General features: G+C 48.5%; 10 protein-coding genes across 10 annotated transcripts; 6 read left to right on the top strand and 4 right to left on the bottom strand.

Moving 5' to 3' along the window:
* Positions 1-143: 143 nt before the first annotated feature.
* On the top strand, positions 144-1,925 carry EDB93DRAFT_38983 (uncharacterized protein). The gene is made up of 3 exons (XM_041456238.1): positions 144-287; positions 360-1,285; positions 1,341-1,925. Exons 1-3 carry the CDS (start codon positions 224-226, stop codon positions 1,785-1,787), a joined length of 1,437 nt encoding a protein of 478 aa, XP_041313836.1. The 5' UTR covers positions 144-223; the 3' UTR covers positions 1,788-1,925.
* Positions 1,872-4,056, bottom strand: EDB93DRAFT_1261421 (uncharacterized protein; the record flags this gene model as incomplete). Its single annotated transcript, XM_041454189.1, has 7 exons — positions 1,872-2,303; positions 2,353-2,558; positions 2,620-3,081; positions 3,139-3,367; positions 3,425-3,526; positions 3,581-3,835; positions 3,898-4,056. The coding sequence occupies 7 exons, from the start codon at positions 4,054-4,056 to the stop codon at positions 2,064-2,066; spliced, it is 1,653 nt and encodes a 550-aa protein (XP_041313835.1). The 3' UTR covers positions 1,872-2,063.
* Positions 4,057-4,317: 261 nt separating this feature from the next.
* On the top strand, positions 4,318-5,271 carry EDB93DRAFT_1073934 (small GTPase superfamily; the record flags this gene model as incomplete). Its single annotated transcript, XM_041445052.1, has 7 exons — positions 4,318-4,338; positions 4,403-4,425; positions 4,496-4,576; positions 4,630-4,675; positions 4,728-4,952; positions 5,007-5,152; positions 5,202-5,271. 7 exons carry the CDS (start codon positions 4,318-4,320, stop codon positions 5,269-5,271), a joined length of 612 nt encoding a protein of 203 aa, XP_041313834.1.
* A 228-nt stretch (positions 5,272-5,499) lies between these two features.
* EDB93DRAFT_1099477 (uncharacterized protein) lies at positions 5,500-6,334 on the bottom strand (the record flags this gene model as incomplete). Its single annotated transcript, XM_041446924.1, has 2 exons — positions 5,500-6,070; positions 6,123-6,334. 2 exons carry the CDS (start codon positions 6,332-6,334, stop codon positions 5,500-5,502), a joined length of 783 nt encoding a protein of 260 aa, XP_041313833.1.
* A 9-nt stretch (positions 6,335-6,343) lies between these two features.
* Positions 6,344-8,226, bottom strand: EDB93DRAFT_1113415 (PXA domain-containing protein). The gene is made up of 4 exons (XM_041448190.1): positions 8,067-8,226; positions 7,505-8,041; positions 6,989-7,452; positions 6,344-6,937 (listed from the first exon to the last, which is right to left on the bottom strand). The coding sequence occupies exons 1-4, from the start codon at positions 8,217-8,219 to the stop codon at positions 6,496-6,498; spliced, it is 1,596 nt and encodes a 531-aa protein (XP_041313832.1). The 5' UTR covers positions 8,220-8,226; the 3' UTR covers positions 6,344-6,495.
* Positions 8,227-8,553: 327 nt separating this feature from the next.
* On the top strand, positions 8,554-9,730 carry EDB93DRAFT_1244841 (uncharacterized protein; the record flags this gene model as incomplete). Its single annotated transcript, XM_041452253.1, has 2 exons — positions 8,554-9,388; positions 9,444-9,730. The coding sequence occupies 2 exons, from the start codon at positions 8,554-8,556 to the stop codon at positions 9,728-9,730; spliced, it is 1,122 nt and encodes a 373-aa protein (XP_041313831.1).
* A 1,128-nt stretch (positions 9,731-10,858) lies between these two features.
* Positions 10,859-12,748, top strand: EDB93DRAFT_1196965 (aminotransferase). Its single transcript, XM_041450896.1, has 8 exons — positions 10,859-11,131; positions 11,179-11,259; positions 11,311-11,377; positions 11,435-11,598; positions 11,650-11,758; positions 11,807-11,953; positions 12,007-12,174; positions 12,231-12,748. Exons 1-8 carry the CDS (start codon positions 10,982-10,984, stop codon positions 12,611-12,613), a joined length of 1,269 nt encoding a protein of 422 aa, XP_041313830.1. The 5' UTR covers positions 10,859-10,981; the 3' UTR covers positions 12,614-12,748.
* A 1,029-nt stretch (positions 12,749-13,777) lies between these two features.
* Positions 13,778-16,845, top strand: EDB93DRAFT_38695 (uncharacterized protein). Its single transcript, XM_041456235.1, has 6 exons — positions 13,778-14,005; positions 14,063-14,181; positions 14,233-14,691; positions 14,745-16,240; positions 16,291-16,374; positions 16,427-16,845. Exons 1-6 carry the CDS (start codon positions 13,941-13,943, stop codon positions 16,682-16,684), a joined length of 2,481 nt encoding a protein of 826 aa, XP_041313829.1. The 5' UTR covers positions 13,778-13,940; the 3' UTR covers positions 16,685-16,845.
* A 160-nt stretch (positions 16,846-17,005) lies between these two features.
* Positions 17,006-18,971, bottom strand: EDB93DRAFT_1099474 (uncharacterized protein; the record flags this gene model as incomplete). Its single annotated transcript, XM_041446923.1, has 3 exons — positions 17,006-18,682; positions 18,785-18,849; positions 18,887-18,971. 3 exons carry the CDS (start codon positions 18,969-18,971, stop codon positions 17,006-17,008), a joined length of 1,827 nt encoding a protein of 608 aa, XP_041313828.1.
* An 818-nt stretch (positions 18,972-19,789) lies between these two features.
* On the top strand, positions 19,790-21,261 carry EDB93DRAFT_1113402 (uncharacterized protein). The gene is made up of 5 exons (XM_041448189.1): positions 19,790-20,245; positions 20,307-20,432; positions 20,484-20,735; positions 20,785-20,898; positions 20,952-21,261. Exons 1-5 carry the CDS (start codon positions 20,141-20,143, stop codon positions 21,105-21,107), a joined length of 753 nt encoding a protein of 250 aa, XP_041313827.1. The 5' UTR covers positions 19,790-20,140; the 3' UTR covers positions 21,108-21,261.
* The last annotated feature ends 5 nt before the right edge of the window (positions 21,262-21,266 follow it).

The raw sequence follows: 21,266 nt of genomic DNA, 5'->3' as shown, positions 1-21,266 counted from the left end.
GGGCTCAAGGGCCTTGTGACCTCAAGGCAGCCTCGAGGTGACGGGGCAAAGTGGTCGTACTAGCTCTCCCCCATACAAGGCTTTTTCGCCTTGACGCTCTTAAGCGTTCCATTATGTGGTCAAATGGGCTCCTTAATCCATCGTGATTTTCCTCTACGCCTCTACGTCCCTACCTCAGATTTATCTCGGGATACTACATTCATCTCAAGAAAGCTTTGTTATCATGCCCAACGTTCGCAACGTCGTTCGTCGATCTCGCCGATTATCACATCAGTCACCGATTGCAGGTACGACGATCATTTCCTTGTTTGACCTTATGGGTCCACACGTTTTCGAATGATTGCTAATCTTTTCCGCAGCTGAAGATTATGTTTATGAAGGGTCATACTTCGCCCAGTCGGGCTATTCAAGCGTTAGGACCGTTGACATCCCTTCGGTTCATGCCACCACCCCATCTCCTGTTGGGACGCCAATCTCTGCCTCTCACATCTCTTCGTCACTATCCCCTGTCCTTTCCCACTTGCTGTCGTTCCCCAATCGTTCATCGCACTCCCGTAAAAAAGAGGAAGGTCACATACCTCGCCCTCCCAATGCCTTCATCGTCTTTCGCTCTTGCCTCTGGAGTAACGAGGATTTCAGAAGCTTAGAATCTGACCATCGCAACGTTTCGCGCATAGCGGGCGAGAGATGGCGTAACTTGTCTGACGACGAGAAGGAACCTTTTGTGCAGATGGCGAAAGATGCTAAAGCACTACACGCGAAGATGTATCCCAACTATAAATACTCTCCCTCTCATCGTACCCTCGCGGGACCGAAGCGGAAGGGGAGACGCAACAGCGATGAGGAGAGAACCAAGTGTGACATGATCGCTACCCTCCTGCAGAAAGGAGTCGAGGGATCTGCATTGGCGCACGCGATGGCACACGTCAAGTCTGAAAATGAGGACGACGAGATCATACCAAAACCCATCATTCCTCCACAAGCACCCATAGTCGTCCCCAGGGCTCTACCTCCCGTTCAATCGCGCGAACATCGCAGAAAGAAGGTCACTGCTCGTCCTCGAGTCATGCGCCAAACCACCCCTCAGTGTCGCCCTGAAGGCCCTGATCTCGCTGCCACGAGTGCTTGTCCGTTCCCACTGACCCCTGCTTCCCGGGAGGCCGCACCAACTCCAGAACAATTCAGTGGTACCCCTGAATTGCTGTATCCAAGCGATATGTTGGACGACTTCGTTCCTACTGATGAAATACCGACTCTAAATCTCGATGGTGTATATGATATGAAGGTATGCCATTTCTCATACACCATCACCTTAATGTCACTCATCATTGGTCGGAAAGGTTGCAGAACAAGAAACATCTGACCTCTTCTACTCAGGCATCAAGCCAGCTGCAGGGCTTGCCTACTTCGGTGCTGAGCTCGATGTCACGCCTTTCAATGAATCCTACTTCCTCGACGCCAGCCTGCAGCTGCCCCCGACTCCTCCCCTTATCGAACACAACAATTCTCCCCTGTCGAGTGACAGTGCTTCTCCTCTGTTGACACCTCCTCGGTCTCCAGTTGTCTTCACCAATCCTTGGACTGCTTTCCTCACATCCTGTTCACCGGACAACGAGCTCGATGAGTTCTTCGTACCGTCGATGGACTCCGTGCCATCTTCGTTTCCGTTCCCACATAACCCTTCCAAGGACAACGGCATAGCCAGCTTCGCGCTCGAGGGAATTGATCCCGTCGGCAAAGACTCGCAACCCGAGGTTGACCTCAATGACTGGATCCACTTCAACTAAAAATTTCACACACTCGCTCTGTGCTCTCACACACACTTACATCACTCAAGTAATATACCACTCACGCTCACAACATTGACGATTTCTTTTCCACTTTACCCCCATCTCGCACTTCTGCATACCCAGCAAGCACGGATCTCCAACACAACTCTTGTCATATACCATGTAAATTCCTCTGTATTCATAGAAAACCCCTTTGTTACAGTTAGCACATACATGCCATTAGATGTCCAAAATTTGTATATATACCTTTCGATTAGTACATATTTGAATCGCTCATCGTTTGACTTTCTTCGAAGACATCACTTTGCCTGGATTCACTCTCTTGTTGCCCATGGTTGCAGCTTTTAGCTCTTCCAGGTCGATGCGTCCTGCACTCTTCTCTTCCTTCAACCAGGCAAGGCAGTCGTCTTGAGTACCATCGGGATGTCCGAGCTGCCATTCAAGCACCCTGTTCACCATTGCTTTCATCCACGGACCAGGATTTTCATCCATAGCGCGGGCGATTGCTTGACCCTGTGATAGTTCAACCAAAGGCAGGCGTAGTGAAATCAAAAATTCTCACATCTAGTATCGGCTTAGCATCCACTGCTTTGTCCAAACCAAGCTCTTCGACCCGGCGCGTCAGTGCGTTGTAACGCTGAACGCAGTCTGCTGCTTCTTCACTGCTAGATGCCGAGACAAGTTCGCAAACGAGAGAGAACACAAGGGAGCTAGCCCATTGAGAACTTGTGTGTATATTATGGACACTTTCTTGCCGTAGCAAAAGCCCTAGACGACAGACATGCACCCATCATCAGTCGAATACAGCTTGCATGATTATCGAGCATACCTATAGCAACCCTTTCCGAAGGCATTTTAAGCCTGTCCTGTTCCAGCGAAACACCATTCAAGAGGTCAGACGCGGAATACAGGGCAGGTATGCCATCCAAATAATGATTTTGTCTACCCAGTTTTAGCCCATCCTGGATCGCGCACTTGACGAGAGTGTGTTCCTTGCCTTTTGGATCCAGGTACGTGATTCCATGATAAGAATAGAGACTGGCTGCAAGGAAAAGGCGTGCCTTGCACCCGGGCTCTTGCAAAACGTAGGACCGGAGAGTAGGATGCAAAGACATCGAGTCCTCACTGGTGGATGAAAGGAGGGTATGCAAAATGGTAGCGGCACGCAAAGAAAGCTCCTGTGGTTTCGGAGTAGACGAGGCAATGCTGGTGATTTGTGGTGGAACGTGATATATGCATTTGTAGAGTTTGAGATCATTAATAATACGTATTGAGCGGAGAGGATCCTTCCCTGCACCATTATACAGCTTAATAGAGATTTGTTTCTCGCGGGATGGTAAGCACGGACCTTTCATCATTTTATCAATTTCTTCCCCGACTCGTTCTCTGCTGATTTTTTGTGCCAGAGTATCTTGAATTATTTCAAGCTGGGCAGCTTGCTGCAGGTCAGACTCTATTTCAAAACCGAAGCGGCTTGCGAAGCGGACGCATCGTATCACACGCAGGGGATCGTCCAGGAAAGTTTCACGTGGCGGCAATGGAGTTCGAATAATACCATTTTGTAAATCAATGAGACCCTATCCCATGTCGTGTCAGTATCATCAATGCCAGTGACATCCGTTACACGAGTTTACCTTTTCAGTGAAATCCTCAACTGAACGAGTATGAACGTTGTAGAACAGCGCGTTAATAGTGAGGTCCCTCCGTAGAGCATCCTCTAGTGGTGTACCAAATTTCTGTATACGATCTGGTCAAGTTCTGCGTGATCTTCGAAGAGACCTTGGACACACAACTTCAGTTGGTATGCGACTGTCTTCCGCATACTCTTCGCTTCTTAGATTCACGAAATCGAGGTCTATGCCAAGGAGAGTAGTCCGTGCAGTTTCCAAGTGTTTGGATTGATCAGGATTGCTTTCAATTTTCGAGATTTTGTGCACATGAAGATTTTTCTGCTCAAACAGAAATGCTACGAAACCTTCAGCAAAAGTTATACCCATCATATCGGCGAGACAGATGTCCATATCATTGCTCTCCATGCCCAGTAACTGTAACATATGAATGAAATAACATAAGAGCTTGCCCAATCGATGACAGAGGCCGAATTGACCTTGTCCCTAACCCATCCACCGTTGATCCTGCACGCTGTTATGATATTCTTGTTCTGCTGAAGATGGCGCGTGAATTCGTCAAGCAAAGTGCACAGATGATCCTCAGCGTCGGTCAGATGGATCACTTTCCTGACAGCAGGCGCAATACGAGTTGTCATGTTTCTGCAGTGGATGTGATCCAATAAACGTCGCGAGCGTTGATGTCTAGTGAGAGGAACAATATTACAAGTGACTCGATGAAGCATTGCCGGATGGGCCGCTTCCATCGGAACACTATAACGCAGTTGAAGCGGAGATGAAACGGGCGGCAATGGCATCCGGTGCCGGCGCCCCACCGACCATCGTCCATTTCGAGCCTGTGCAGCACGACGACCTGCTCTTATTCCTCGCACATAACTTTCAACTGTTAATTTTCACAAATGGGTCGTGTATTGCTCAAGGTCTGTTTTCTATACTACTTTTGCAAATCTGTCTTATTACTGTGTAGCTGACTCGTCCGGTTAGGTTATCATCTTAGGCGACAGTGGGTGCGTGCTGCAAAGCGTTTAGCTTTGACCCGTGGACTTCAAACTTATCATTCTCCTCTCGTTTGTGCAGTGTCGGCAAGACGTCACTTATGAACCAATATGTGAACAAGCGGTTCAGCAACCAGTACAAGGCCACCATTGGAGCCGACTTGTAAGTGCCCTTTCCCGTTTGTGGCTCCGTTCACAGCTCTTACCCGTTCTCAGCCTCACAAAGGAAGTCATGGTGGATGACCGTCTGGTCACAATGCAGGTACGTATCATAGTAGGGTAAGTACGTCATCCCCACTAATTAAGATGCTCAGCTCTGGGACACTGCTGGACAGGAGCGCTTCCAATCTCTAGGTGTGGCTTACTACCGCGGTGCAGATTGTTGTGTACTTGTGTATGATGTGAACAGCGCCAAGTCGTTCGAGACGCTCGACAGCTGGCGTGATGAGTTCCTTATCCAGGCGAGCCCGCACGACCCAGAGAATTTCCCCTTTGTCGTGTTGGGGAATAAGATCGATGTGGAGGAGAACAAACGACAGGTCCGTCGAAGGCAGCGTCATACCATCTGTTTCATTTGCTCACATGCTTTGTAGGTAACGCAGAAGCGGGCTATGACGTGGTGTCAATCAAAGGGCAATATCCCTTACTTCGAGACTTCTGCCAAGGAGGCTATCAATGTGGAGCAGGCATTCCAGACCGTCTCGAAGAATGCGCTGCAACAAGAGGCAGAAGAACAACTGTATGTTTATTTGATCATGCTTGGCCATCTCGCTTACGATAGGTGATAGGTATGTTGATTACCCGGACCCAATCCAGATTGACCGGGAGAGCACACAAAATTATGGGTGCAACTGTTAATGGATAATCTATGGACTGGGATTTTTTTTCTGTTGGTCATGCTCTCTACGGTACCTTTGCCGTTTGTTACCCCTTGCAATTACGTCGAGTAATACTTGTTCTCTATCGCGTACATCACAAACGCATGAGTGAGACAAAACACAAGTGAAGATGCGGCATCGAAGGTTGGTACAAGTACAAGACACATTTCTTCCGCAATTCCTTCCTTCCTTCCTTCCTTCCAAAAACTCATAGCTTGAACTCCGACCTCTGGTACTTGACCTTGGCTGAGGCAGCGTTGTCGACATACCAGCACACCTGGCCTGGGTGCGATGGTCTGACGCGAGAAGCAGGCAAGCCCACTTCTGGGTTATCAATTATAGTGCTGAGAACATCAGCTTTTCCCTCGCCCGCTGCAACAAATGCAACGCGTAGAGCATGGTTAAGAACCGGGAATGTCAAAGTGATGCGTTTTGGAGGAGGCTTTGGTGAGTCCTCGATGTACGCAACCCACCTGTCCTCTTCCGTCAACAGAGGATGTTCCGGGAAGAGGGAGCAGGTGTGTCCGTCTGGACCGATGCCGAGGAGGATGAGGTCGAAGACGGGAAAACGAGCAGAGTCTTTTTGAGCAAACTCGGTAATAAGCGCTTTCTCGTACGCGTCTGCGAGCTCCTCGAGGTCGTCCAAGAGGGAGACATCGATGGGGTGAATGTTTTTTTTTGGTATGGGGACCTTGCTGAATAGCTCTTTCTGGCAAAGATTGTAGTTCGAGTCTTCGTGATCCAACGGAACGCAGCGCTCATCGGCGAAAAAGACCTGCCTGTTGTATTTGTGAGATGAATGTTTATTACGATCTTTGAATCAATCCATACCATTTGTCCCATTTTACAGCTGGGTTATCAATGAGCTTATAAAGCTGTTTCGGCAGGGAGCCGCCTGAGAGAGCAACAGTGAACCTGCCCTTCTTATCGACAGCTTCTTTCTGTGCTTTAGCGATGAAGGCAGCGAGCTTCTCGCTCAGCTCATTCTGGGACTCAAACGAGTAGAGAACGGGAGGGCTCGGAGGTTGGTGAATGGAGGACATAATTAGGGGGACAAACGCTGGGAATACGCGTTTTGATTTCTTGCTAGACCATATATACCGTACCGTGTGACGTCAATAAATACAGACAAATATGTGAGGATCTTTGATCATGATTCCGAATCGGAAACTCTGAAAAATCGCACAGAATAATCCTAACATCGCTATGGAGTCATTGTCGACGTTGAAGTTTGGTTTATCCCTGGCACCCAGTCCTTTCCGTCGTCATCTAACCTTTCTGCTACATCCACGTCGGCATTCCCAGCACTCCGTTCGACTCCCATCTCTGGGAAAATGGACAATAATAACGCGTCCATGATAAAGACAGCAAGGTGTGCATTACACGCAGCGTCGCAGAGGGGGCTGATTAATTCCTCAACAGTGCGTTCTGGCGATGATCCAAGGATGGGAGCCAGAAACGCCGGCACCTGTTCGCGCAGTCGCCGAAGTAACTGCTGGCGAATAGCAATTTGTTCTTCTGGAGTGGGATCGATCGGAGGCGAGCCTGGGTATCCATTTGGGAATAAAGTACGCTTGGAAAGTCGTATTACAAATACTATAGAGGACGCGCACAAAATCCGAGTATACAGTAAGTGGTTCAATAGTCTTGAGGAACATGGATTAGAAAGCATGTCATTGAAGATGTTCATTACTTACCGGTCCAAGAACGGTGTCGTGGCCGCACAGATCATGCATAACGTATGCATTAGTGCGCTTGTAGCAAAGCGCTCGTGCATTGTAAACAGCTCGGATATCATTGTTAGAGGCTCTCGAACATAATCACTGGGTGAACACTGAGGGTTGGGCTGAGGAATATTTGCATGCAGGGACAGAGTAGACGACGCGGCTGAAGCATATGATGACAAAGGTGGTGAGATTGATCTTGTGGGCGATATGGGAACTGGACGAGCTTTCCCCCATGGTTCACTTCGTCGTTGATTAATTGTTGGGCGCGCAGAATGATTAACCAGTTTGATGGTATTGAGCGTTTGCTTATATGTTTGAACAAGGGATAGGCCCATCCCAGAGATGGATTGCACAGCAGAGAGGAAGAACACAAGGAGGAAATGAAATGAAAAATGAGCGTGATGAGTATGTGACGGTGACGATACGTTTGGAGGCTACAATGACATTTGTTCAGAGCTTGATACAGCAATATATAAAGTGGCAGACCTTGTCAGATTCTGCATCAAGTGATGGACCGAGCAAGTCTAGAATTGTTCTCTGAATAAACCAAGGCTGGGTGACTCGTGGAATAACATCCTTCACTAGTACCTTGAGGATGATTTCACGCACGATGAATCGCTCAGCCTCTGGAGTATAATCCTGAGGAGGTAGACATGATTTAAGTACATGGTCGAATGCCTGACGAAAGTATTCTTCGTCAATTTTACCCTCGGGAGATATTGCCACGTGAGGCTGCAGTTGATGAAAGAGGTGTGGAAGTGGTATAGCACCACCCATTGCGTACGAGGTAGACACTTTGGACGCAGCATGTCGGTAGTCGCGATAATGTTGCGTTATCAGAGCAGGGGCGACTGAAAACACGAATAATGAAAAGTCAGTGGATAGCAGGCGTGTTTCAAGTGTCCGAAGGACGGTCGTGAGGACAATCATAATTTCTGGAAGTAATTCCTTATCATAACGAGTAATCTTGGTCCACCACGTATTGACGAAGGCACGCAAAGCAAGCGCAAGAAAATCATAGGCCTCCGCGTTAAGTTCGGGTGAGCACGCTTGATGAAACAAACAACGGCGGCAAGTCTGAGCCTGGTGGCAAATGCGGAAAGAGCAGACGTTTTGCAAGTGATGCTGGCTGCTGATGCTTTGTGGTGTTGGATGTGATGCTGTTAGAATGCGTTGAGCGAGGGCGGAGGTTGCCCGCCATAAGTTACACGTGCATTCAACGAGTGCGCAACCGAAATTCTTATTATTGATATGTAATTACGTAACTGTCGTCACCGTCACTTGTCAGGGCTCCAGGATGCACGTTCACAAGCTTTCACACAACTTTCACCTTTCACCGTTGCCAACATCAAACAGGTAGACGGCTTAGTCCACTCGCTGCTGTCCGTTTGACCTAGCATCGATTCGTACGTTATAGATTAACGTCCTTCCGCAGGTTCCGTGAGGCTAACATACATATACGACCGTGACAGCAGTGCCGTCTACCCCTCCACTGTCATTCATTTATAATCCGACGCTCTTTATTGCCTTTCAATATGGAACACAGATCTGACTATAATTCAGCACATGGATCCTTTGCCACAAAAATATTTAGCGGCACCAATGTCGACCACACAACTACTGCCATTATCGTGGTTCTTTGTATTTTTGCGGGCATGTTGATCTTGTTCGGTCTTTTTCGGTTCCTACGCCATCGGTTGGCTCGACGATCCACTCCCCTACCACCCGTGCAACCTATCGCTCACTTTCGTAAGCAGCGGCTGACAGAGTTTGCTGCACGCCCCCCCATATCGTCAACATACTCCCTGTCCTCACACCTTTCTCCGTCAAATGAATTATTGCCCGCCGCCAGCGATTCTTCCTGTCTCACTACAAAGTACAATCAGACTTTTCATTCGCAATCAAGTCTATATCTTGCGGATAAAAACGATCACCAAGGCGTGCCACCGTCTCCAGTGAATGACGAAGAAGTTATGCCAACGCCAAACCCCGCATTTCATCATGCCAGGCGTTTTAGTAGCAGCTCTTCGGGTTCTATTTCCTCTACTCCCCCCTCAGCTTCTATTTCATCACGTTCGCCATCACAGACTACACTTACCCATCCGTATTCTCGTCATACTGGTCCTGCGTTAGCAATGTCCAGCACCTCCATCCGAAGCAGGAGTTCTGGAAGAAGCACCATCGTAGGTGCTCCGCATGGACCCATGAGCCAGGTCAGACTTGTACTACCTGCCCCTCTCGCTCCTTCTCTACATCCATATCTTTCTGGATCAGAAGCAGGTAGGTTGGGCGTGAATGCCGAGACGCACAGAACCATGGTCGATATGTGGGCACCCCCGCTTCACAGGTCGGCGAGCTCTGATCATATTAGTAAGTTGCCACTATTCTTGTTCTCCGTAAATTTTCGAGCTTATTGTGTGGTCAGGATCAAATTCGGCCGCAATTTCTGCTACGTACCCGCACGGATCTTTACCCTCTAAACCTCGACAGAGGACCTCCTCCTGCCATACACCATCTTCGTCATATCATTCATCTGTGATTGGTTCTCCTCCTGTTCCCCCAATTCCTTCTCAGTACCAGCAACTGAATGGCGTATCTTACGCCACGCAACATCAGCAAGACCCTCCTACGAGAAGTCCTCTCGTGGTTTCACAATCATCTTCTGAAGAGTCATATACCTCGCGAGTCTTCGACCGCATCTCGCCCGAATAATATATGACAGTTGTTGTGGTATCTTGACTCTGATAACCCTCCATGAGTTGATCGAGCCATCTATAACGTTTTTCTTTTTATATGTACGTGTTTCCGCACGCCAATGAGTCACACACTGCCAGACTCCTTTTCCGTGGACTCGAATCACCGCACAAGATTGTGCATAGTTTGGTGTCTTCCACTCTTGCCACACTCATTAATTCATCTGGTTCGTACAATGCCCCATGATAGCTCAATCATAACAACACGTTCTGCGTCATGGGCAGACGATATTGATATATTAGATATATCATGTATTGACTAGTTGGTGGGCTCTGCAGTGGTACTGCCGCTAAGCGCTAGGGGGCAGCCAGTGTGGCGTTTAGCTGTTTAATGTATTTCCTCCGTTTCCACCTGAGGCGTCATATCTGCGTATTCGTTTCACGATGCGGCGTTCCGCGCTGTACTTTTATGAAAGAAGGTGACGTTCACACAGTTGATTGCGAAAACTCTGATCACTTTCTTGTTGACAAGGAATCTTGTCAGGGTCAAGTCAGGGTCATCTACTAACGCATCCAGGCTCGATTCACGTTGTGTTCCTGGGCAGACACAAGTGTTTATAGCAGGCAATCATGATGAGCTGGGCCAACTATTGCAACTATCCTTGAGCAGTTCTTTCCCTATGACTAGAGCCCTTTGCCAGGTGGCGTCTTTAAATGCTTCGGCTGCTGCGACTCTTTCAAGTGTTCCTTGATTAGCGAGATACCCGACGTCATGGACAGGAAGATTTTCCGATGTGTCAATTTGAAGAGAAGAGATACAGATTCCTGTGATGCTGTGGAGAGAAATAAAATATGGCTGGGGAGGAGACGATTAGTTTCTTGGTCGAACCAGACGCGGGATTAGATGATCTTGCAGCAGTTCCGTACGTAGTAACTATGGAAGGAGAGTCGGGAGGGGCAAGTGGAATGGCGGCAAGAATTGCATCTGAATATCACGCAAGAGTGAGAGAAGAGCGTCAGACTGATAAAGTGTAAGTCGAGACTCATGGATGGGGAAAGAGAAAAATAACCAAGTGTAACGTGATTTCGGTGAGCCGCTGCGGGCTCTAAATTGAAAACGGCAAAGCTGTAATAAGCCACGTGCCACGCTTAGCTCTCGTGACTCGTGTCGACTGCCTTAACGTTATTGTATAAAATTGACTGGTTAGCTATATCTCAGCATACCCTTAATCCGCTGCATTATTCATACCCACGGGCTCACTGCTCAGCAATGTCGTTTGTGCGGCTACCATTCCGTTTTGCTAGGCTTACACAGTCTCGCTCATCAGGGCGGGCTAGTGCCGTTGGGCGCCGGTACATCTCCCAAAATATTAATCGGGACTCTACGACGGGGGAAGCTGCTGTTCCGCTCGATATCGAGGTATAGACAATTTTTTTAATCTGTATTCTTTTTAACATTATACGAAGTTCTCCCGACTCACTGTCACCAAAACAATGAACCCCAAGGAACTTCCTCCCTCCAAGAACCTTCTCTTCGGGCGGACATTTGTGCGTCATTTTTTCAGGTTCCTCATGTGTTGTACCTCATTGTGATTCCAGTCAGATCACATGCTGAAGATCCGCTGGACTGAAGCTACTGGCTGGGAAGCCCCCAGCATTGAACCTTGTGAGTCTAACTGTTTTCCTCATAGCCTTTGTCGATATATTTGCTCTTATGCTCTAGTCGGCACCATCAATCTATCCCCTAGTTCTACCGTACTTCATTACGCCCAATCGCTATTTGAGGGCATGAAAGCCTACAGACATGAAGATGGCACTGTGACGATGTTCCGACCCGACATGAATATGAAACGTATGAACGTTAGCGCAAAGCGGCTAGCGCTTCCCGTACGCTCTATTCTTTTATTTTGAACAGATGCTCATACCTGTCTCCAATAGGCATTCGACGGAAACGCGCTTCTTGAATGCATGAAGGAATTGATTTCCCTTGACCGCCGGTGGATACCTAAGGAGCCCGGACATAGTCTTTACATCCGACCTACATTCAGTAAGTAGTGTAACCTTTGTTGTTGACACATACTAAGAGACCCTGCAGTCGGCACTAATGGCACGTTAGGTGTTGCGCCCCCTACCGAAGCACTACTCTTCGTGATCACTAGCCCTGTGGGACCATACTACCCTCATGGGTTCAAGCCTGTACCTTTACACGGCACAACAGACTACATCCGCGCCGCGCCTGGAGGTACGTCAAGTTCTTAGCTCACCCATCGGATATTGTAATCACTGCACCTCAAGGTACCGGTGCGTATAAGCTTGCCGCGAACTATGCTCCAGGTGTTGTGGCACAAAAAAGTGCAGCAAAACAGGGCTACGCGCAGAACTTGTGGCTACATGGTCCCGAGCACTGGCTCACAGAGGTAGGCACCATGAACTTGTTTGTCGTTATTAAGGACAAGGACGGCAGTAAGCATTTACCTCAGCCGTGTCTCAATCGCATGTTGACTCCGTTGCCTTCGTAGTTACTGAACTCATTACGCCCCCTCTCGACGGAATGATTCTTCCAGGTGTTACACGCGACTCTGTGTTGGCCCTTGCGCGTAACCATGCCTCGGGAGTTAAGCGTCTCGAAGGTCTTCCTGATGCCATCAAGATTTCCGAACGCCCAATTAATATGGGCGAGATTATCCAATCCTCAAAAGAGGGTCGACTTATCGAATTATTTGGTACTGGTACGGCTGCTGTTGTCACACCTGTGGACAAAATTGGGTACAACGGAAGTGATGTCATTATTCCTACTGGTAAGGACGGTATGGGTCCTCTCTCGAAACCTCTTTGGACAGAGCTGGTGGGTATCCAGACGGGGGCTATTAAGAGCGACTGGAACTATGTGGTAGCGCAGTAGTGCGACTGCCATTTATCTACAAACAGGGGATCTATTTGTGCTTTTTAATGAAATCTAGAGTTGTCTGGTGGTGATCATAAAATGGCAGAATCAGTTAGTTGTAACGCTGAAGGTTCTATAACATCCTTATGTGCTAGCTAGCCTGACTTTTCCTGTCTAGGTCTGTGGTTCTTCTCTGTCATTGGTAAGTGCGTATTATCAAGAACAGAATAATATTCAATTGCCGGAGTTATATGTTGACTGTGCTAATGCATTCGGGGGCATTGGCCAGGTCGACAGGCCTTCATCGGATCCAAACCGCTGGCAGTGGTAGCCCACCGACGCACCGTTTGTATCGAAACGGTGGTTCTTAATTCCGATTGACGGTGCATTACACACGAATAATCATGCTCATGGTGTCACGTTGACGGACCTGATCAGACAACCCGGCGCGCGCGCTGGTTACGTTCTTGGTGCGCACCTCGGGATATAGATGGGCTAGCGGCGGCAACCAGGCGAGTATAGCTTGTGGTCATGCACGCCGTCACAGTCGATGGACTAATCTTCCTCGATCTGCACTGATTTGCTGTTCACGACAATGGAAGTTAATGCTGCTGTACATGCTTTACGGGAGGCCTCTGCGCTCAAGTCACAGGAATCGGCCAAATATGCCTGCAGCTCGAATCATCTGTGCCGAGAGGATCTCCTCCTGTTGACGGATGACCTGAACGAGTGCGGCAGGTGGCCTCTGGAATAGGGGCTCCCGCAGAAATGATACACGAGGCACACTAACGTTTGTGCAGATTAATGCTAGAGCTCATCTCACGAGCGACTCGGACTTTGACTGCGGTTTTGAAGACGACATCGTGGGTATATTTTGGACGACAGTGTGACAATACCGACTTTTTGGCGAGTCAGTGTATATCCGACATTTGTCCAAAGCCCATTGGATGTTAAATGATATTCGGATGCTCAGACCGAGAAGCAATGGAGCAATGGTTGCATGTCATGTACTGTAACTTGTTTAATTGTCTTGATGTATACAAAGTGTAGGGTATCTATCGACCAGCAGCGATCCATTATGATCTGTTGACGCTGGCGACTAGTACATAAGCTCTGGGGCTGACTAAGACGATGTGTGTGCCTCATAGCTTAGTCATAAGTCAAGGCGAACTAATCATCATCCCTGGTAGTTGCCTCAAGCAGAGCATCCACCTGAGCATTTACTTGCATCAGTCTGGCGGTCCATTATTTTTCTTTCATCCGTAATTTTTTTCGTGTCCTCGATAACCCAAGATACACAGTTTAGTTGTTTAACTCTTCTTTTCTTTCTTTTTCTCCAGTGAAAATGCTTTACGATCCGACCACTGTAACTCACCTAAAGCCTTGGTTGGTCCGAACTCTGGAGCCAATGTGCGTATCACCGGATGCTCAGTCTTCATAATCTCTAACAATGATTGGCATATACAGATGTGATGCGGAGCCTGGGGCACTTGCTGAATACGTTCTCGCGTTGCTGAAGCACAATGTCCCGGAAAATGAGATGCGAAAGGAGCTCAGCTCTCAGTTGGAAGAGTTTTTAGAGAAAGGTTCGCATTAATTCTGCAATCTATGCGTCTCGTTCCTAATTCGGTACCCAGAGGGACCCTCATTTATAGATACATTATTCACTGTTCTCAGAACTAAGACGTATCTCCCATACACTGCCAGCGACCCAACAAGTTCTTTCTCGCTGCCCTCACATTCGCATTCCGCAGATACTGGGATTCCTATACCTCTGGATGGCCTCCTATCTAATCATTCGCCGACGGAAAGAGGGCAGAAACGATCGCTGGAACACGATGAACGTGACGGGCGCCCACCCACAAAAGGTGCTCGAGTAAGTGCAGAAGGCCAATTTTCACGGTATCCCAACGGTCGTGACTCTCGCTCCACTGGTGCATGGAGTGGTGGCCAAAATAGGGCCGGGGGCCAAGGAATGGTGATGAATAGTACAGTGGGTAGCGGTATGAATGGGAGCAATCAAAGTGTGAACACCCGACGACCACAAAATTATCAACCCCCAGACCAAAGAAAAGGAATATGTCGTGATTATCATAGTGCGCTCCTTCTTCCGTAACGATCTACAGACACCGCTAACGTGTCCCTACAGATAATGGATATTGTGCTCGTGGTGCATTATGCAAGTATAGTCACGGCGAAGACGCTTTTGTCCCATCGCAAATGTTTCCTATGAATGCTGCTGTACCATTCTTGCCAATGTTTGGTGGAATACCTTTCGGCATGCCTCAAGGTGCCCCCTATGATCCTCACGAGGCACGCATGGATATGCGTCCGAATGGGGCCGGTATCGGCTTGGGTCGTGGAACGCAACGTGCTCCTCTACTCTCCAGGGCTCAGCAAGAGGACGGCAGTCAAGTTTCTCATGTGGTGGACAGGTCTGGCGAACTTCCGGTCATACAGGACCTAACTCCTCAGCTGCCTCCAGAATCTGCACCGCCGGCATTACCGGCAGGAGACCCAATTCCTCAGAGTTCCACACCTATGCAGCAGCAATCAGTTCAACACATGGATGTGGAGATGGGTGTTCCAAGTGTACCAGGACCATCAACGTACAACACGCGTGGTGGGTTCGGAGCAGGGATGAGGGGTGGTGCACCTCGTGGACGAGGCATATTCGGTGGTGACGCGCAGACATTCCGTCCAGAACGACGGCAAGATAAAACACTTGTGGTGGAAAAGATTCCAGAGGACAAGCTTAGCCTTGACGCTGTCAATGGTTGGTTCAAACGTTTCGGGACAGTCACCAATGTTGCGATCGATGCTCGCACTGCCAAGGCGCTTGTGAGTTTCGCCGAACACACCGAGGCTCATGCTGCATGGAAGTCGGAAGATGCTGTGTTTGGGAACCGGTTTGTGAAAGTATTTTGGCATCGGCCCATGGAAGGACATGGGCAAACAGGATCGCGAATGTTAGCAGCCTCTGCACCACTACTGGCCAACCTGGCTGCACGTGAGACACCCATGCCTTCTGCACCATCCCAGCCTCCTGCACCGCCCGCCACGACTCCCACTCGTAAACCACCCCTCCAGTCTCCCGCCGTATCAGAGCTCGCAGCGAAGCAGAAGCTGTTGGAACGACAGATATCGGAGCAGAAGTCTTTAATGACCTTATTAGAGACCTCTTCTCCCGAGGAGAAGAAAGTGATTCTAGCAAGATTACGGAAATTGGGAGAAGAGATGACAGTTTCATCAGTACCGTCACCACTGTCGGCTACCCCCGCCAAAGTTCATTCGCCTGCCTTGACTATTCAGAACGACCACGAGAAAAAGGAGAGAGAACGGTTAGATAAAGAGCTTGAGTTGCATGCCGTCGGGGAGTCTACAGAGGAACTCAAGGCTAAACTCGCAAAATTAAAGGAGGAGGCAGCAAGTCTTGGAATACCGGAGACCACTCCTGAAGTCTCGTATAGTGCACCGTATCGTGGATACAGAGGTCGCGGTCGCGGGACGCGTGGTGCCTTCTATCGCGGAGCACCGCGAGGTGGTCCTCCTAGGGCGAGTATGAAACTCGACAACCGCCCAAGGAAGCTGTTGGTGAAGGGTGTTCGTGAAGACAGCTTGCAAGCGTTGCAGGATTGGTATGAAGTACGTCGAGATATTTCACTTCTGGTTGCGTGGCTCATTGATAATTATAGACTACCGGTCAGCTCGAATCAACAGAGAGCATTGGCGATGATGAAGTTCTCGTCAGTTTTAAGACGAGAGCAGCTGCTGAGCAGGTTGGTCAAGAAATTATCCATCGCATTTGATTTGTGCTCACTATTTTGTCAGGGTTTTGCCAAAGGATCAACTATCGCTACAGTAGGCCCAGTGAAGATTTCGTGGCACAGTGCTCAGCAATCGCAAGCTAAACCGCAAGGCGTCACCACGTCCACATCGCAACCCGCCGCCACAAAAGGCGTTCATCCAAACGATATGCCGAATACTCCACCGTCTCCAGGACGCCGTCCCTCCCCCCGTCCACAAGAAGAAGAAGTCATTGCCAGTGGGTGGGGTGATGGTGATGAAGATGGTATGGGCATGTTTTGATCGTACAGACTCTGCGATCCTTGTGTCTTGGTATTGTACTCTGTGCCGGTATATTTTAGTTCTGCGGCTGGCAGCTCGAAAAAATTTCCTGGAGTTGCAACATGTAAATCCCTAAGTTACACCCGATCATCGTTCGATTTTGTCTGTCAAACAGTCGATCGTGAATCCGTGGTCTACGTTTATCGTGAAGTACATTTGTTGAAACTCGAGACTATTGTAATTCGTCACGTTTAGATTTACATAACATGAACATAAATGTCCTCCTGGCATCCGTACTGTGCGCACTGTGTAGAGTCCGTATACATTTGTGTACTTATCATATCAACTATCTTCACCCTGGGAACAGTAATTATTAGGAAGTCGAGGTATTGCCACTCTGGCATCGAAGGCATTGGCAGTCCTGCGTCGGCGAAACGTGGGAGCGGCCAAGTTCACAGCATCTCCCATGTATATCTCGACTTCATCATCATTCTGGAACTGTGTGACTGCGCCAAGACCTGCATTTCTACGAACGGATAGTGATCTGCTTTGGCTCGTGGGAGGCTCGTTGATTCTTGGGGGGGATAAAGAAAGATAGGGTACTTCGCCCTTAAGGAGTCCATCACTGGCATCCCCTCGCAATGCCGTTGGAGAATCGCACAGCGCGAGCTTCGTCCAGGTTTGAGCGATATGGTCAATATCCTTCCCAATGTCAAATGACGTCCGGGGTTGGAATCGGGATGCATGTGTGGTTTTTGGTGGATTGTAACGCTCTAAAGATCTCAGGTAGTCTGGAATCCCTGAAAAAGGCTCCGAGTTCGTGTTCGTGCGTGCGATTTTACGCTGTCGGTGGTCCTTATGATCAGGCACAATTACCTCCATTTCGTCGACAGCCCCACCGATGATAGCTTTGAATTTCCTGAACCTGGCTTTCAGCTGTAACTCGCGGGCCATTTCCAGTTGCTTATCCATAGGCAAGAGCCAAGCCTCATTGATAGGGGAGAGCGAATGAGGCGATTGCGGAGATGTGCCGCGTGCTGAACGAGAATCGATGGAGAGAAGAACAATAGGTTGGCTATCTTGTCGGATACAACAACGCTTATAACTAGCATTGTCTCCTGAAGATGATTCTCGCGCACGAATACGACCTCTACTGGCAGGTGATTGACAATGAACAGCATCTGAACTCGTGTGGGACGATCTTTTCCCTTCCCATGAAGCTAGAATCCCATGTTTGGGGGAGAATGTTCCGGGAGATGCAGCTGATGAGAATTCCGAACGACCAGAAACATGTGCAAGGGAGCTGGTGATCGGGCTAGGTTGTGATGTTTTTGGCGAGAGGACTTGATTTTCCTGGCCGTGCCCATGTTGCAGGGATAATGATCGCGACAAAGGGATCGACGCCAAATTCGCTTCTCCGCAGGGGGAAACTTCCTCATGCGATAGAGAGATATGTCGTAATGGAAAAGATGCGAGTGGCAAAACGCTTGACGTGAGCGCAACTTCTTGTGGGAAATGTACCGAAGTATTGCGAGAACATGTCACGGTTGGCGATATAGTAGTAAATGAAAGAGCACAGTGACCGTACACCTGCTGTGGGAGGTTCTGTGTAGGATAATGGTGCTGAACCTCATCGATCAGCATCTGGTCTGACGATCCTCGGCTCTGATAAGTAGAAGGAACGTCAACCGACATGCAGGATGAAGCCCTATGCCGAGCAATATTCGGAGAAAATGAATCAACCGACATCCCAGACGAAGCCTTGCGATAGGTGCCTGTCGATGGGGAAGGTTCAATAGACATTTTAGAGCTCCTTTTTCGAAACTGTGTAGAGTTCAGAGGCCCATCGTCGACAGACATGGACTTTGTATCGGACCCAGGGAGAGATCCGGAGATGGACACAGTCGCTAAGATGCCATATGCGTGGTTGTTCCACTCCTGAGTGACTGTACCTGGTGCAAAAAATGTCGGTCGGCGAGTAGCAGGTACACGATCGATGAAGGAAGCGTCCAGCACATGCTACACCGAAGATTTAATGAAATTGATTTTTCTAAAACAAAACAAAACAAATCCCCTACCTGCTTGGCTTGGGGGTGACAACCAGCGTGACCTGTTGTTGACCACACTGCAGTTTCGACCCTCGAGTAATGGCGAGTTCAAATCCACCTTGTAATTGAACATTTTGCCTGAAAACGAGATGCATCAAAAGGTGTTTCAACATACATGCAAGGACTGTCAAGTATCGGAGATTGAATTTGTCCTTGAATCTCTGTAGTAGCTCTAGTAGGTCCATGCATACTAAACTCATTATCTGACATTCCAAGTTGACGACGTGGTGATGAGAAATTTGATCGTTTCGACGACTCCGACACCCATGGAAACCGTGACTTTTGTTCTCTGTGATAATAAATGAAAGTAGGTCCGATAACTCGCTCACTTCGCAGGGTATTCAGTTATTGTATTCGCTCTCGCCGGGCGGGACCCTTCATGGTCAAATATGGACTTGTGGGTTATACATAGTACCTTCTTGTTGAGAAGGTTATCCATGAGCACCTCTCTGGACCCACACTGTATCAAAGAGACGTGTGTTTTTGTATTTTCACGAGCACGTGCCAGCCAGCATGGTGACCGCGTCGGGCACAAGAGGTATAAGACTTGGTGTTAGGAGTAGCTTGACGCATTGCATCCAACTAATTCCCGATACACACGTCGATGTTAAACTCACAGATACTGCAAAACCCTTTTCTCTTCTCCCGGGCGGGGGTTCGTGTTGATGACCCCTCGCATCATCATCCTCATTCATACTACTATTCCAAACAAAGAGAAGAGACTCGTCTCAGACCTTTGGGAAATAATAGTGAGGGGGAACAAGTATTGTGCAGCATAGGCCTGAAAGATTCGGCCAGCTTCAAGTTGATAAGTCGCCACTAGTAGGAGAGCGTGCTGGCTTTGAGACGCCAAGACATGTAAGTCATGTCATTCTGCCTGAATCATTGATACATGGCATGATACATAACTGGTGGGTCCGGACTCGGTGATTCCATGTGTTGGAAGCTTGAGCAACCTGATTTTATCCGTAGGCACCTGTCCTTCAGCTTTGTCTCACCCAAGTCTAATGTCTTTAAGTCGCATCTTCAAGAGTACATCTAGGCGAGCCTTTAGTTGCCAGTGTTTACTGGGAACTGTATCTACGAGTTCCCTCGACAACTAACTCCGCATGTTCCGGAGTGAGACAGTACTCTTGAGTGTTTGGACAAAGCCTGAGTCTACGTACAAGGTCAAGACACTTCATGGCATCCTTTGTGTATCAGTTGACGGCACAGGTTTTGCGGAGCCATTGAGCTCTGCAAGCATTCTCACATGCCAGTGGTGGTCTAGTGTCCGGTTTGTCTTATTCGTCTCCGAGGAACAAAGATTACACTGGAAGTACAATAAATCCTCGTCCTCCTTTTCCGTGACCGGCTCAAACATTCTGGCATGGAGCTGTATGAATTCAGTTCAGACTATTGGTGTCTGGGACCATGGGTCCGAGAGGTCTTCGAGAGGTTCGACCTGGACTGCATGGTTATAGCTAGCTTGGATGTTGGTAACTCACCCCAGCTCGACGATCCAATCCAGATTTACCAATATGTCCTACCTGCAGCAGAATATCAGTCATGAACGTTTCCCCTACGCCATGTATAACAACACGTTGGGTATACACCAAGTTGTACATCCTCACCAATTAAGTGATCATCCATCATTTGTTATACCCATCTCTTCAGCATCGGTGAGTTTTATCTGCATAGTTGTTTTTGTCGCTATGATTAACGAGGACCAGAATCCTTCCATGCAGTCTTCTGGTAGTACCTCTCCCAGTGTGAAAGCGTTTGTTCCGATGAACATTCCGCAGTATAACAGAGATGGCTCCTCGACTGTTATGTTCCAGGTGAATACAGAAAAGAATAGTCTATGTGTTCCTTTGGAGGAGTGTCTTCAGCCCGGCGGTGGACCGCACTTGAAAGACGCCCACGAAATTATGTTCCCGACAGTCGATCGTACTCAGGTCCAGACTTTCAAACTCGTCATAGCTGTGAGTGTTCGCACCCTCGATCGATTGCGAAGCCTAAGTTCAGTGTTAGTGGCCCGGATATGATACAGTGGAGTACCCGATCGACATCGGGACGAACGAAATGCCCATCACAAGGGCTGATCTCGCGCGTCAAATTGCGTATCACTTTTTTGGCTTTTGCATCGTATGTTTACATGTTCCTCCTCTGTAAATTTGAGTTAATGTACTGTCAACCAGCAATGTGATAATGGCCATTTCATTCAAAGCTCGCACTTGCAGTGGAAAATCGGAGGGCGAGACGGGTATTCGTTTCATCAGATCCACCTGTCAACATTCTGGAATATCGAAGGCACCTCTTGGGCAGCCTCCGTCAGAGTCCTGGAAAATGCCTAGTACCTGCTGCACATGTCAACTTGTCCTCCCCGCAAATTTTGTATACCCTCATTGCATCTGAATATTATAACACATACCTGACCATCGTCTAGTGTATATATTGTACCCCGAGCACTATGCACGAGAACTAAACTGAAACACTGCTACACGTCACTGTTA

This window comes from Suillus bovinus (assembly GCF_016758785.1).
Source record: "Suillus bovinus strain UH-Sbo-P2 chromosome Unknown EDB93scaffold_1, whole genome shotgun sequence".
Taxonomy (NCBI): Eukaryota; Fungi; Basidiomycota; class Agaricomycetes; order Boletales; family Suillaceae; genus Suillus; species Suillus bovinus.
Note: the sequence above shows the minus strand (reverse complement) of the source record. Positions and strands in the feature narration are given on the sequence as shown.